Source organism: Fulmarus glacialis, unplaced genomic scaffold, assembly GCF_000690835.1.
Source record: "Fulmarus glacialis isolate BGI_N327 unplaced genomic scaffold, ASM69083v1 scaffold5464, whole genome shotgun sequence".
NCBI lineage: Eukaryota > Metazoa > Chordata > Aves > Procellariiformes > Procellariidae > Fulmarus > Fulmarus glacialis.
This window is the reverse complement of record NW_009209868.1, coordinates 83650-100475: the sequence shown is the minus strand read 5'-3', so window position 1 is coordinate 100475 and position 16826 is coordinate 83650. Positions and strand designations below refer to the sequence as shown.

General features: G+C 37.4%; 1 protein-coding gene across 1 annotated transcript in view; it reads right to left on the bottom strand.

Annotated features, from left to right (window-relative positions):
* The window catches only part of AGMO (alkylglycerol monooxygenase), a 123038-nt gene that overhangs the window by 73740 nt on the left and 32472 nt on the right, over positions 1 to 16826 (bottom strand). Inside the window, exons 10-11 of the mRNA XM_009576967.1 lie at positions 9077 to 9159; positions 7863 to 7968 (exon numbers count right to left, since the gene is read on the bottom strand). Coding sequence (XP_009575262.1) covers positions 7863 to 7968; positions 9077 to 9159 — 189 coding nt within the window. The remainder of the gene's footprint in view (positions 1 to 7862; positions 7969 to 9076; positions 9160 to 16826) is intronic.

Sequence of the window (16826 nt, the reverse complement as noted above, 5' to 3'; positions counted from 1 at the left end):
TATTATAAAATATTTTGAATTAATTTCTGCTTTCCTAAATACAGGTATTGATTTGGCTTTCCAATGGCCTATGTTACAGCCTGATTCTGTGGGTCTTACACAGCCATACTATTCCAGAAATGCTAAGTTTTCACAGCTGCCATGTTCCGCTCACTGTTACAGAAGTGGGAATGGACATTTATGGGAGGAAGAATCTTGTACCTCCATCTCCCTTGCAAGATGTATAAATTGGGTAACCCTGGACTCATGTCTTGTTTACATTTGGGTTTTCTCTATTTAAATCTTGCAAGACAAAAATATCCAAAATGCTTTAATACTAGGCTGGTTCTTTGTGGTCACCTTGTATCTGCCAAACCCAGATTTATTCCGCATCAGAAATAGCTAGCTTCATTAAAGCTGTCATCTCCTAAAAGCTAATTCAATCCCTCTGCCTGTCACGTTGAGGATAAAATTCAAACTAAGCCATCTGCCTTCATGGTCTTGGGAACACAGGCACAGCTCTCCTCTCTTTAAGGTTAGGACAATTCCCACCTGCCAGTTGCAATAGTTTTTGTGGCAGACTATCTGATTTTGGAAAGAAGTCTACTAATTTTGCATATCAGGTTGTTCTAATAAACACTTACATGCAGGTGAGCTTGATAGGCTAAAGACAGCTATACCATAGAGCACACACGCGGATTGGCTGTGCCCGGTAGGGCTGGAAGGCTCCCCGCTCCAGGGTGCTCAGCACGGTTGGGGGACACAGTCTGACGGATGCAGAAGATATCTTCTGCTTCTCCCCACACCATGTGTGTGGATGGGAAATCTCAGCAAGTAAGCCAGTGCCTTTCATTCAGGACGCAGCAATCACACCTTACCCTTGCCTTTGGCTCTTAGAGATTCCAATGTGCTTTACACTACGTTACACTTTAAATTAGCTTTGAACATAAAACAGAGAAGAGTGTAAACTGATCAGTAAGCACCGGCTCTGTCAAGCGTAGGAAACACGAGTCTACTCCGACTGCCTTTGCATCTTCCCTACAGAATCCAAACGGCGCGGAGTCTGTCTGCATGCCCGCCTCTCACTCCAGCGTACGCCAGCCCTGCTTGTGTTGTGATGCAGAGGTGCCTCTGTGCTTACATAGATGACTAATGCTGCAAACAAGGCATTCTCTGAGCGCTCCTTCACTGGAAGTACTTTTTAAAGGTCTTTAAAAGGAGAAGAAAAAAAAAATTACTCTACAGATTAGTTTTCCTAACAGTACTACCTCTGCAGAAGAAATCCAGGTATGAAACAAATATATGCATTTGTGCATTAACAAAAAAAAGGTGACTTAATACTCTAGTGCTGGAACTGCAATTACACAGCCAGAAACATCTACCCATGTGGAGTATCTCAGTTGTCACCAGGGATTAATATCAGTGAAGCAATTCACTGGTATGGAGATTTCTATTATTATCCATGTGTTATTATGATGAAGAAAAGAATGCAGTTTGATGGGGTTTGTAGCATTACTGGCTTTTAGAAAAATTATGCTTTGACTTATGAACCAAATCTGCAATGCAAATTAGTAACAACGTGTGAAATGGCACAGTTTCATTTTTACAAAGATGCCCCCAGATGTATAACTGAACATTAATAATTTCATTTGGCATGGCTGTTATCTTTAAAATGCAAACATTGCATACAGATACAAGCCAATCACTAACTGCGTTATGCTAAGAAGGGTCAGAAAATAAACTTTACAACTATCAATGTGAGTGTTGACAGAACAAAACACAAAATTTCAGACAGTATATGTGAATATGTATTTTCTGTCTTCAGAGTACCACCTTTGCTTCATCTTTGACTGCATGCTTCTGATTTCTATTAAGTATGACTACCTCCTTGTCTTGTCAAGCAATTAAAGTGACAAAAGTAATAGCAGATGCCTCTTTCACAGTTAAAACTACAGCAAGCAGACCATAGCTTGCATTTTATTACAACCACTCTATACAGCCTAATAATTGCAAGGTAATTGAAAAGATCCTGATAATAAACCACTAGTTTACTTTTTTCAGACAAAATAAATATATAACCCAATTCAGGCTTCATTTTAATGACACATTAGACGGTTTCCAACTTGTCTTGATTTTTGTTTTATTTTATGATTGTAAATAAACCCTAGAAAATTCCTTCCCCCATTTTACCACCTGAAACTGCAGCTGTTGGCTGACACTATCAAAGCCTCGCAATTCCGAACTCACGTGCAAATCTCATCAAGTGCAGACACTTCTAATTGATTCCAGAAGTTTTTCTTTTGCTAAGATCAGCGGGCAGAAGAAGAATAATGAGCAGCTTTTAAGCAGAGGGGGGAGGGTGTTGAGCTCAGGGAGCGGAGATTTTAAAAGCTCCAGCTTGGCTGCTCTGCCAGAAATGCGGAGCAATTTTACGGTCAATTGGCCAGAGCATCTGGAACTATACATCATAGTCTTTAGTTGATGGTGGTGAAGCCGACTCTCAAACTGGCTAAGTCTAAAATCAGTAATGACTCTGCTGTCACACCTAAGTGGAAACTAACTTAATCTACTGCCAGATTTTACTGCGACTTTTTCTAAGGGACATTATTCCCCTTAGGGCAGTTGTCAAGAATATTAAAAGTCCAGTCCCTGGGATACACTGCATGGTATAGCGGACTTTTCTGAACGAAGCTAACATAGAAAATACAGATTACAACTCGTGTTTGTTTAATTCCATGGGTGTTGACAAGGCTTTTTATCATAAGGCAGTAGAGTTTCCTTCCATCCCCAGCTTCATTTCTAAAATACATTTCAAATACATCAGCCAATCTAGTTAGGGCACAGAGACTGCATAAATGCTGAGGTCGTAAATCATAGCACAGGGCACGGAGCTTTCACCTTAATGGAAACCAAATATGAGATATGCTGCTCATTGAAATGTGTCACAGATGATCATAACGGGGGACCAAGGAAAAACGCTACAGAGCAGAAAACTATCGTTGATGTGGAAATAAGTTCTTATGAGTAAATATTTGTTTTAAGTCAGTCCTTATAAGTCAGTATTCCAATGCTGGTAAATTACACTAAGAAACAAGTGAGGTAACAACAAGTCTTTGTACGATGAAAGGAGAAATAAGTAGTGTGGTAATATATCACATTAAGAGGGACTGCTGTGGAATGCAGAATACAGTGCAAATCAGTTCTTTAATAAAGAGATATTATATATTTTATCCAGACAAATTAGCTGACACACTCGTAAGAAATACCAAAATTGCATCAAAGATCAGAGAAGCAGTCCATTTGGTTCAGAATACTGTCTACAAAAGTTTTTGGAACAGCTGCATCTACCAAGTTTAGATACTCTCGAGGAGTAAATAAACAACTTGACCACAACGAAGTTAACTTCTGCCTTCATTAGTTAAGGGCTGAGTTATACCCTGCAGCCCAAGATTTTATGTATCTTCCAAAGCTGGTTATAACTCTAATGCACCACATGCCCACATAAACAGAAAAGAAAATAAGTTTTTCATTTAAAATATCACACGTGTATACAATCTCTCTTTCTCTCTCTTTTCCCCAATGAAAGTTGTCCTAGATTTTTATCCTTCCTACCTGTAAATTAATACATGCCTGCCAATGCTTTCATAGCCAGGCAGCCCAGAAAGCTGCAGTGCAGGAGGAGTCTGGGAGAGGAGTTTTACTCTCAAATACAATGCCCTAGCTAAAACAAAGGTAAAAGATAAACAAGCACATCAAGACAGACATCTGTATTTCCTCCTCCACCTTCCTCACTCCTAGCCCCTTAGTTTTAGCGTCTTTCTCAGTACTGAGTTGCAGCCACTATGAGAGTTGGTGAAAATATTTAAGACAAGAGTTCCAACAACATGTCAATGGCTGTCATTTCTACTTGCTCCTCATTAGTACTACTGTCAAATAACAGCCAGTGCTTGACCAAAATCAGCTCATGGAATATGCTGGCCGATGCCAAACCAGAGCAGTTGGATGGAAACACTTTGAAGAGGTGCACCATCATCACAGTTTTTTGCTGAACTGTCACATAACTGAACACACAAGCAATGTTTTCTGCTACCTCCAGGTGGTTAGGAGACTCCAAGCCCAGCCTGACAGAAAATGATTTGGCTTTAGTAATACACATGATCATCACATTACACAGGCATGAAGTAATCAGCCTAAAGAAAACTAACTAGTATAGGATGTGGCAGCACAGATCCTCAAGCAGAAACACATTAGCTCCTCAGTTTACTGTCTACAACCAGTCAAATATAACATCTCTGCCCTTATCACCAAGGTTATCAGTGACCTCCACCCAGGAAACAATTCTCATAAGACCTAAAAATTTCCTCAAAAATCACTTTTTTTTTTCTTCAAAAAAAAGCAGAGACTGCTTCTTTCACCTGACTGTTCATATTGAAATACATACCGCACAAGGAACAGAAAATGCATGCTTTTATGCTCCACAGCAAGTTGCATCAACTCACTTATCCGAAGAAAAATCTATGGCTGCATAAGGCCAACCCAATTAGATGGGCAGCGAGGGTAAGAGGCTGGAGCCAGAGGGCAGGACTGCTCCTCCTGCTGGAATTGGAATCGTTAGCTGCTTTTTTCACACCCAGCTGAGCCAATTTAATAGCAAAATAGGAAAGGCTCGCAACTTGTTTCCTCTGCTCTTCTCTCTCACTGCTCCTCTAGTTTCCTCTGTTTCTTCTGTATTTTCCTCCCAGTTTTCAGAAAGCCTTCCTCCCATGCAATAGTGCTGATAATTGTCAGACTTTTTTATGAGCCAAATGTAATCATTTGCAGTCTAAATCACCTATTACTAGTTAGAGTACTCTGCAAATAGTACTGCAAGAATATTTACTTCTGAAATCGTATCTACTGGTTCTAAAATATTAATGAGAAATATGAACATATGAAACACAGTCACAGAAAAAACCAACATGTTTAGGCAGGAGTGACTTGCGTTTTCACTAACTATTCAACATGATGTATGTCAAAATCAATCTTACACTTATCTGCTGCAATGTGCACCATTAACTTAAGAATGTTGGGACAGAATTATTTGTTAAATTCTAGACACACTGAGTAGTGCCATCATGCCTCTTCCAGTTTATTTTTCTTCACCCCTGTGCCCTGAAAGGCTTAATTTATAGACCCCAAAAAATAAGTCAACAAAAATTGTTTTACGTGATGTCGAGCATTCATTCCTATTGCTCACGCATACTGGATTACTAAAGAATTGTTTATTTGGTAACATAAAATTATGACGATGTAAGGAGTACATTATTTAAGTATAGTACAGATTATGAGTACTGAAAATATAACATTAAAAAGATCAAAGTCAGATAAATCTAGATGTATGTTAAAGATGGAATATGTACGAGGCAAACAGAAAGATTAAATAAATGGTTTAATTTACACCTCTCAAAAATTGTAAGTGGATTTGAAGGAGAAACAAAGCAAAGGAAGTTGAAAAGCAAGCAGATAAAAATTACTAGGCATAGTGAGAAATTAAAAAAAAAAAAGCTTATGAGATAGGTCTATGTTTATGGGCCTCACAAGATTTTTGAACTTATCTACACTATTATACTAGGAAGGATAGATAACCTGTTTGAATGTTGAAAAGAAACAAGTTTTAGGACAAATTTTATCCCCAATTTCTGAGAAAACCTTTATTTATTTATTTACTTATTTATTATGCTTTCTGGTATCTGCTGGTTCAAAATGATCAGGTCCATAATGACCAAAAACATTAATATTTGAAGACTTTTCAACACAAATTGACAAATCTCTGGCATTTCCTCTTTGCTTAGAATTTTTTGCTCATAAATCCCATTATAACAATATTAGCACCCATAAGAACATTCCTACAATGAATCCAGAAACTGTATAATGCATTGAAAGCACAAGAGCAAAACCCATGATGGTGGATCATTTATATCAAAATAGGGGACCCTTTGAAGCTCATCACAAACATCACAAAAGCTATTAATAACACAAACTTGCTGATTTATGATAAAATGTTAGTCTCTAGTGCTGATGTATTGGCATTATTCAGAAGCTTTATCTATTCTAGTCTCACTGGGAGCACCTAGTCTTTCAGCATTTTCAAAGAAAAAAAAAGTGAGCAAAGTGCTCCTGTTTCTTGTTAAAAATGGACTACCTAGTCAGTGCCAAACAAGGGACTAAAAAAAAGAGTAACAGAGACATATAATATAAAGGACAAAAAGAAAAGCACTAGACAGAATAAAGGATAGGAAAGTACGGTAGGAAAGAACTAGGGATGGCAAAAAAGTTAATATTTTAATGACAGATACATGTAAAGAATAGAGTAAGAACCATTTCATTTTATTTTCTTCTTCATGACTGAATAGGAAGCCATATAGTTCACTACAAACAACAGAAATCAGAAGTAACAATCTGATAATTTTACTTCTACTTCCTTCTTAGTAGGAGACACTTTTACACATGTACACACATACCTCAGCAAGGCAAGTACATGATTTTTTTTTTATAATGTAGACTATATATTTTGACATATAATTCTTCCCAAATTCAGTTAGAGTACCGGAGTATCTCAAGTCTGAGAGGTATATCTCAAGGGCTATAGAATTAATTGCCAAATTTTAGAATTCTTTGCTTCAAGCCCATCTATTGTAGTAGGCTACTCAGTAAATAGTAAACATATTTTCCAAATGATATTTAAGCAAGTAAAATCCTTAAAATATCTGTTGAGGTCTGGCAGACTCTTATCAAAGGAATTCAAGAACTGTTTGGTTTATACACCAAAGTTTTGACAATATAAAAATATGGGAAAAAATCAAAACAATTCTTGATTAGTGGCATTTATCTAGCTTTAAATATTGTCCAAAAATTATTGTTTCCTATCCCAGGTAAAAAGACAAAAAACAAAAGACCAAAAAGACCCACAGGAGAATAAGATATTTTTCCACTCTTGACCTCTTGGAAAAGCAGGAGAATCCACACCACTACCAGAAACCTCCGATTAGGAAAGTTGCTATAAATTTTGCAGATGTTTCAAGTCAAAGGAACCATTTTGAACTCCACCAGTAACAGGTTGGAGTCTCGATCCCTACTGTTTTATTTCATTTTTTCTGGTTTTAAGCCAAAAGGTAACTTTCTGATAACAGTTCTACTAGTCTAGCAAACCGTTCATAAGCTGCTGAAAACTGTCTTTGCTGGTAATCAGCACTAAGTAGCTTGGGAATGTTATTCAGAATCATATTAATGATTCAGTGTTATTTAATTCAGATCATATTAAGAGTGTTATTACAAAATGTCAACTGTACTGAAAAAAAAAAAGGTAGATTAAAAAGCAAAAGTCACAAACAGGACAAAAATAAGTCTTAAGAACACAAAAGTGACCATACTTAATCAGAACAAAGGCCTATTTAGTCCAGTATCCTATCTTGGCTAAAAGTCTGGTTTTGACTATAAGTACAGAGCAAAATATTTGATATTTAAGACTCTTCCAGTCTCCAAGCATTTTCAGATTTGCTCCGTGAAAGGTGAGTTAATAATTTCAAATTAAGCAACACATTTCTGTTATTCCCTTCAAAATATATGGCCACCAATATATTATTTTTGCACGAACTGGTAAATAGACACTTTCCTGACTTTTTTCAACGTAAATTGGCATCTCTGTAGCAAACCCCAATAATTTTCTTACAAGTTAATCACAAAAAGTGAGAAATAAAGAGATAAGAAAAAAAAATCAATACTCTACTAAAATAGTATAATAAAAAATAAGGAAGCAAAATATAAATTTGTAGTGTCACTGTTTTTTCTAAAAAGATAAAAAATCTAGGGTCATTACCATAGACATTTCAAAATAAATGTCTTACCTCATATGCATACCCCAAGGAAGAAAACTGACTCCTTAGGTAGCCAAGTTTGTACACACCTACGAAGACCAAGCAGCGGATGATTTCCAAAATTCCTGCTTTGGGCCTAGAAATGGGAAGTAATTTAGATTAATGTCCAGTCTTTTCTTCTTTGTTAAATTCAGTGAAAAAGAGAATGTAGAAATAGCCTGTGATGTCTTGCGCTTACATCAAGTCATCTTTCTTAACCTTAGAGTTAAGTTTTTATAGCGTACTTCTTATATGGACTTATAACACTGAATTTGCTGGGGGTGAGAATACACATACTCACAAACTGTATATGAACTCACACAAACGTAGATGTATATATAGCTATCGTCTTTTGATCTCAAAAAGGACAACAGCAAAATTCTGAAAACTGCTACATGAGTAGTTCAGAATCTTTTTATCGGTCCATTTCTATAAATTTTTACTAATTCACATTATTAACTCCCTAAGTTATACACATCTCTGGCATATTGACAGACTTTTACCCATCCTGAAATAAACTATTCAGTCCATACAAGTGAAAGGTATTCCCTTCTGAAAACATAATGAACAGCAGGTGGAAAGCAGGACTGGCACCTCGATCTCAAATGAAGCTTCTATTGCACATTTCTGTGGGCAGGGCAAAATAGTTTCTCTGTAAGAAACTGTAGCTGCTATTTATTCTTCTGTAGGGTCACGGTGCCCATATGGACTACTTCCGTAGTGTATGTCTCACTGGGCTGGTGTATTCAATACCCAATTTGATTTGAATCCATACTGATTAAATTTAGTCTTAAGTCTACACCATCCTTCATGTGATTTTGAGTCTACTCTGAGCTACACTGTGTGCTTTTCATATACCGTCACTGTATCTGACACCTATGGCACGCTACACAGGACTGACACAATATAATTGCAGTCTGAGCTTGAACAGCCTTGGGACAGCCTGCAGGTCTCACTGGCCTGCCAGTGTCTCAAAATCAGAGATGTGGACCCAACAAATGCAAGCACAGAGGGTGACATGAGTAGCCCATCCCATAACTTTTCTGCAAGGGACAATATAGATATAGCCACTGACAGTAATGTATGTGTCCGAGTGTATCTATAGTTCTTTATCAGTATAATTCCTGACACACTTGAAATTTCCATATAATGATAAATAATGCATAATGACTGAAGAAAATAAAAAAGCACATCTTGTATCTTGCCTGTTCTCCATAAGTAGTCCGAAAGAGGTCAGGGACAGAATGATAAAGCCAATCCTCAGGAGAAGAGTTCCCTGTGATAATGTCTGTTAAAAAGTAGACAAAGAATTAATTTAGAGTAATTTTCTGAAGAGAAATTGAGTTTTAACAGAACAGTAGCTTCAACTTCCTCACTTGTTAGTGTCTGCTTTTAAAGTAATTTGTTACTTTAAATTTTACAACAAAAATACCTGCTCTGGATAGCACACTTATCTGGAGTAACCACCTTTATAGTTGTTTCCTGAATGCTGTATTTCCAAAATATTGTTTAAGATATTCCCTTCTGCACAATGTGTTTTCTTGAAGTTACGGGATTCCCTTATACCTTTACCCAAGAGGGAACAAAATTATTTCTAGATAAAAATCCCATCAGCCCTGTTCTTTTTGTTCATCTTATAATTGTCATTATGAATCCCAGTGGATACCAAAACCAATAGATTGGTGAGAATAAGAATTCACATGACGTGACAATATAACCATATTTAAGGAGAAACAAAATTAACGTTGTCCCTTCATGACAACTCAACACTTGGTTCCCAATTCAGCAAAACTCTTCAACTCATACCATTTACTTCAATCAGACTTAAAACACTTTTAAACATTAACATGTGTGTTAGTACTTGGATGAATAGCAGCATAAGGATTTATGTCCTTAAAATTTACATCGAAATGATATAAGCAAAACTCAGGAAAACAGAAATTATTTTCATTTTTTCTTTTCATTTATTAAGTATTTTTTGTATTCACACAGCTGCCTTTGAAAATCAAATATTTAATCAGTTTTCTTGTTCCCTCCCTGACTTCCTTTCAAATATTAGTTTTGAAAAGCCTTTGGTTTTTAATCCAAAAAACAACAAAAAACCCAAAACAAAACTAGGGGATCTTGCTGAGTTTATAGGAATCCTTTCTGGCTTCAATAGCCATAAGGTTTATGGACAGCATCTTGCACTTCAAGATTGCAGGCATTGGAAAAATAAAAATCTATGAGTGTCTGCCCTGATTTCAATAAATCCCAATTGGTGACATGCCCACCTTCCTTCAGTGGTGGCCCCTACCCCTTGAAGAGATCTAAGGTAAGTATCTGTGAGCGTGGGAGGCCACAGGAGGATATTCTCAAGTTTTACAGCTGTGTGAACTTACAGTGCCCATGTTTGCAAAACACATCAAACCACACACTCAGGCTGGGTAGGTTTCTGTTGTTTTACTGAAGAATCACAAGCACCTACTTAGATATCCTTAACAAACAGTTATTGAACAAAGAAAACACAATCCCAGCAATGAGCAAGCTAAACAGCAGCCTCACCAGTTTACAAGCCAGAACACACTTCTCACAAATGACACCTGTCAAGCCACTCTCTTGCACAGATTTATACCAGGATAGATCAAACTCATTACTGCATTGCTACTTTTCCAATCTGTTCCATCAATCCTTATGATAAACTTACAAAACCTCAGACTGATGATTACCATCATCTACTTACATATACTTATCCTTGAGAAAGGATATTCTTTATACTTTTCTTACGCTCTTACCCTGGGCATCTGCTGTCAGCCACCACAGGAGACGGGATATTGAACCCTGGGGAGACTCAGTATAGGAGTTATGTGTTCAGACTGTCGCTTAAGTCAAGAAAGCAAAAAATGCTCTAATGGGCTTATAATCCTTTATCAAGATTTGTATCACTTGGAATACATTTGCAAATTCCAGATACAAGTTTTAAATTTGTCAATAAAAGGTTAAATTGAGGGCACTCTTTTTGAAAACTTCAGTTTCTAGAATCCAAAAATTCCACAGCTATCCTAAGTTTAAAAGACTTTTCACTGTTAACATGAAGCAATTTATTTTGAAGTGACAGAATTTTTGAACAGAACTTTTTTACAAAAATCAGGCACAGACTCTATTTAAGTTTAATAAAATGAGTAGTTCTTAAACTGCTCATCTAGTCACAGTAAGTTCAACTCCCACTTCAGCTTCCTGTAGAAACCGGGTCATACAAAAATCCAAGAAGTGAGCAAAGAAAAACATGATTTGGCACAGGCATAAGGGAACTCACCCATAAATTTCTTAGAAATGCTTTGATATGGTTTTCAATGATTGTTAGTTGTCAAATAAAGGAGTTTGCCAGGGAACTAGGACTGGAATTCAAGACTTTCCTCCTTAGAGACTGTCCTCACTTTTAAGTTGGAGAATTACACCTTTTTTTAAACCTAGTCCTTCTGGCCAGGTGGGTCTGATTTTGCTTTGTGTTTCCAGTGCAATGCACTAGCTTCTACAGACTGCCTTAAAAATGTTTCCACAGCGGTAGGGCACTATTCTGAGAAAAAAAACCATAAGGTTTTGTAATCCCCTTAGTCAGGAAAAAGAACTGAACATCAAATCCAAATTTCAAGCAAGTCATGTAATTGCTACATTACAATATGTGGCTAAAATCACACTTCATGGAAAACGAATGAACCTGCAGTGGTTTTGAGAGAACAAATGTTAATATTGGTCTTCAGGAAGGATCTAGCAGTACCTGCTATGAATGAATAAGGGTGTCTCCAATTTCCAGTTTGAGAGAGCTGCATGATTTCACCCTTTTGTGCCCTCCCAGTGTTTCTGAGCTGGCTAGCATTAGACAGTCACCAAGTCCTAGGCATCTGGGTTTCCTTGTGATTCCGGTTTCAGAAAACTGAGGTGCTGATTCATTCTACCTTCCTTTAAGTACCTTTACTGAAGTGCCTAAAAATCTGTTAATAACCTAAGCTTTCCCAGTAATCAGTGGAGAGAGAGCACTTTCTGAATGATTCTATTTCTTGCCATTACCTAGACAGCAAGCCTAGAGGCTAAATTTAGTCCTTACACTAAGAGTTGGATTTGAGTGGATGATGGAAACACTTCTTCAAAGCAGACACTTTTGGGTTGTATTTTTAGTGGTGTTTTCTCTCATAACTTGTATCAAATTTTTTTTTCTTTCCTTAAAGATATATTTTAATTGCCATTTCTAGAAGAGGAGGAAAAAAATTAAAAATTACGCTTTTAAAGTTAACATATTTTCAAGAAACAATAACAATTTTTATTGTTGTTTTTCTTTTATATTGTTGTTGATGGGCCTTGAAATAATGATAAGCTTGATATTAGAGACACTGTAATATTGTAATTCAGACTGCAGCTTTCTCTCCACAAAGAAAGAAAGGATTGAATACAAGAATTTGGAGTATGAGCCTGCAAACTTCTCTTAAACATTTTCTCTAAGACGTGCAAAATTGGAGCCTGGAGTTATCATTTGACTCGCCACATTTATCTAACCACAGATGAAAAAAGCATGGATTAAGAACTTGAAAGGAAATTAATAAATTGCAGCTCAGTTTTTAACATGGATTTCCAGAAGAAAAAAGGGAATAGAAATACATTTTAACGTATGTTAGTAAATCAGAAGAAAGAACTGAAGCAAACTTATAATTTAGGAAAATCAAACCAAAATATAAACAAGCCTTTATCTTTAAATGGTTAAAATGCTAAATGCGGTTCTTTGGTATAATAACTACCTGATTGTATTTTACAGATTCTGTTTTTCAGGCCAATTTCCATTTCTCTTCAGATGCTCTCCTACTTGAACCATAACATTTTGAACACTAGCTGTTTGTAAAACTTCTTATGGCCCAATACCATCTGTGGCCCAGAATGTGAAGGACTGGAGGAATCTAAAGCACAACCTGCAGATCACAGTTATTTGCAAACTGGCATTATCATCAGACCTACACAAATGCATGGCACTATAATGTCCGAGTATGGTGTTGCAGCCTTCCACTTCCCAAGTCCTCAGCTTTCTGGAATGATGAAGGGTGAGGCATAAAGTCTTACTGAGAACGATGAAGGTAGAAAGTGTAAGTTACCCTTCACTGTAGATACATGCACCACATTCACATACAGCAAAAAAATGTGTTCCCTCATTTGTGCTCCTAGTCAAAGACTACCAAGAAATTTGCAGGGAAATACACCATGATGCCATTTGGGAATAACAGCTTTTAGAAAACCAGCCATGTAACATAAATTTTAGCATTATTAGTTTGCTTCCATAACTTTCTCTTTACAGCTCCAGTGGTATAGTTACACGCTGCCTTGATTCTTTTATTTACCTTCAAACATGTATCACCCTATGAAGTGGATGCTGGCAGCTGAGGGATCCATTTTCTAGGCATTACTCTACCAAAATCAACAAAATAGTCAGTGGGTTATATCGCTAAACTAAACATCATATATTAAATCTACACACTGCAAGTTGCAGTGTGAAAAGAATGTGCCTTTTACACCTTCGTTAGTGCTAGCATCTTTGTTCCACTTAAACATAATATGCATGGATGTATATATAAAATAGATGAGTATTTATATACTGGAGTATTTGTATAAACAGAGAAGCCTGTGGGACCACAGCAGGTTCCCCAATTACAAGTCAGCTACAACTTTGCAATGTGGTTACTGGCTGCAATCAAACAGAAAAAAATATTTCTGTTGGATTTTGATTTCATTGAAAGCTTTAAAAATATTTTGGAGCCTTAAAAAAAAGGCAGGTTTTAGAATTTTGGGAACAAGTTTACACAGCTTTGTAATCAACAGATTGCCACTGCATTATTATTTCATATTTTGTCAGTAATGAAAAAATAATTAATTTAAATGAAGAAAATATGCCATTCCAAATGTGCATTTAGATGAAAATTGAAAGATTCCAAACTGACTTTTATATTTCAAAGGACTCAGATTGTTTTATTCCTTTTGAAGAATAACATGGATGCATTTTCTCATCCTGGTGCGTTCAGTCTTTCCACAGAACTGCTAGGAACAATGTCACCACATTTCATAATGTAACAGATGTCCTGCTGTCATATATCAGACACTTTCGACATTCAAATGAAGAATGCTACCACAATGCTATGAATTTTTTATTGTTAGGTGTCTTTGTCTGTATGAATTTATTTTAACTTAGAATTCCTAAAAAAAAATTGTAAATTCTTAGCAATATTCCATATATAGTACTTGGTGATGTCCTACTGAATGGATATATTAATTGTGTTCTCAACTTTCAAGAGATCTAATTGAAACTGCTCGTATATTCATAGCATTATAAGCACAGTAAATGTTACAGTATCTATCAGCAATAAAAAAGACACTGCATAATGAGTTTAAGGTACACTTCACTTTGATTTATGTGATACATGCAGTTCTGGAGCTATGAGACTTTTGCTTTGAATGTACTGCAGTTTTACACTCCTAGCACTCTCTCTGGGACTGATCCAAATCCCATTTCTTCAATGAGCTTTGGATCAGATCTAGATGTGCAGAGCTCAGAAGTAATTTTTATTCTCTGGATGTAGTGCAGATCACTGTATAGAAAATAAACACTGTATGCTCTCTCCTGTGGAAAATATGTATTTGTTCTTTCTTGTTTTGCTCTTTTTGCAAGTTAAATGTAAGTCATTCAGACCGAAGGTATATGGTTGCTCTTTACGTGTAGAGAAATTTAACACTTCTACAGGGCGTGAGACCAAACACTGAGCAACTGTAATCACTTGAGAAATGTAATAGCTGTGTGCTGTGTCTTATAGCTATTATGAAATGGAACTTATACCTAAAAATGAGGAAAACAGTTAGCTTTCTCCATTTATGGAGCTATGCCACAATTATGACATAATTCATAGCCAGACAGAAAGTTCCAGTGGTATCCATAGACATTTCATAACTCAGTGTAGTGGAAAACTGATATTGAAGAAAGATTTTTGCCAAGTAAAGTTATTCATACACAAGCTTCCTTCTCATGACAGCTTCCCCACTGTACTGCAGAGCAATGCTGGAACTCTGCCTTGGGACAGCACTTTCTACACCCACGCTGAAGGTTTATGTCCTGAGATGAGGTGCTTCTAGTCCCCCATGCTCTCCTTCTTATCCTTACTACCTTATTACCCTACAGTTTTGTGCAGAGAATTTTCTAGCTGTTTTTCTACAGTAAGTTCATACATGGCGGATCTTCAGGACGTTTCCTCCATGATTGCAAGAATTTAATGATCATCTGGGGCTTGGGTGCATTTTTCAGCTTCCCCTACTACTTATTCTTAAAGCTGCAGTTATCAGCAGAGAAAATAATTTGGACCATCCATTTTTCCTTCCAGGACCAGAAAAAGGCAAAAAGAGAAAAGAATAAAATACGAAAAAACTCATGAGCAGACTCCTTACTTCTTGCTGCTAAAAGCAACAGTAACAAAGTAAAAGACAAAAAAACCCAACCAAACAAAAAAACCCACAGTTTGATCCCTATACAAATATGACTTGCTGCTGGTATGTAGGAATCTAGAAGCATATCCGGAAAGTCTTGCAGAGGTTTTCTCAATATAAGAATATTGGCAATCATGTATACTGTATAACTTGTATACATTGGAGGTATTTACCCTTACCTTTGGCTTAATTTCTTGTCCTCAGAAATTTCTTAGAATAGACTAAACCTCAGATGGCTTAGTAATCTCCAAATTCCCTGCAGTTGCAATGTGACCCTCTATAGCCGTGAACACGATGTGTAGAATAACTTAGTATTAATCAGAAGAGTATGCCTGAGGTAGCTTTTATATCGGGAACACTACATAAAATACTTACTCTTTAAATTTTTCTCAAAAATTGCATTGTTCTACTGGTCTGATGTGCTACTCAGAACACATCTAACCAAAAAAGTAAAAAAAAAGAGCTGTAGCAGCTCGTATATGCAGAGCTGCCACAGCTGCTATAAGACTGTTTCTACATACCCCAAGAAATTATTACAGTCTCTCTCCTGCCCTTCTTGCCCTGGGAAGCAAGAGGAATGTCTGAGTCGGAAGACCAATACATCAATGTTTGGACAAGATTTCTGACAGCTTTGAAATGGCTTTGCAATCCTCTGGAATCCTTCATGGATGAGCATGGTCAGATATGTGAAAGAGACTTATTTCTAGAAATCTGCCTCTTGGCTGGATTCAGACATGTTGGCCATGGACAAAAGCATCGGGACGCAGCGAGAGGGGCTGCTCCCTGGGGAAGGGGTGGGGGGCCAGTGGCAGGTGGAGGGGCAGGGCCGTGGCCCCAGCGGGAAGGGTGCTGTCCTGCAGCACCCATCGAGGTGGGCAGGGCACAGTAACCACCATCGGCCAAGGCCAGAGGTCGCTGGGCAAGCGTGCTGGGACGAGGCAGGTCCACAGGCGAGCAGAGGCTGAAGAACCCAGGGGGCCCTTGGCACCCTGACAGCAGGCCTGTGACAACGTGGGTGACACAAACACAACAACAAGACTGCTCTTTAACCAAGGACGTCTTAGAAAGGGTTTAAGAAGGCGACCAAAGGGCGTTTTATCAAACTGAGAGACTTTTGTGATGTTTTGGTAGGCCTTTGACTGTTTTGGGGGAATATTAGATGCATTAAAATTATGCTTCCTAACTAGAAGATTTTTGCTTTAGTAAAGTAGAAAGAGTTGTCAGGGAAGGAAGAATGAAAAGGAGGTTGGAAGGCGTGAAACCACGGAAGCAGTTAATGTCTCACTTCTTGTAGGCGGAGATGGCCTCATAGTTCACCTTCAGAGACTGCCAGGTATCCACGGAGGAACTACATAGTGTTACCAGGGAGATCCCATCCGCCCAAACGCAAGGTGGTAAACACGTGCCTCTCCTTGCTGTATTTCTAGCAATGCTGTTGTATGTTCGAGACTGGAAGAAGAATTTGCC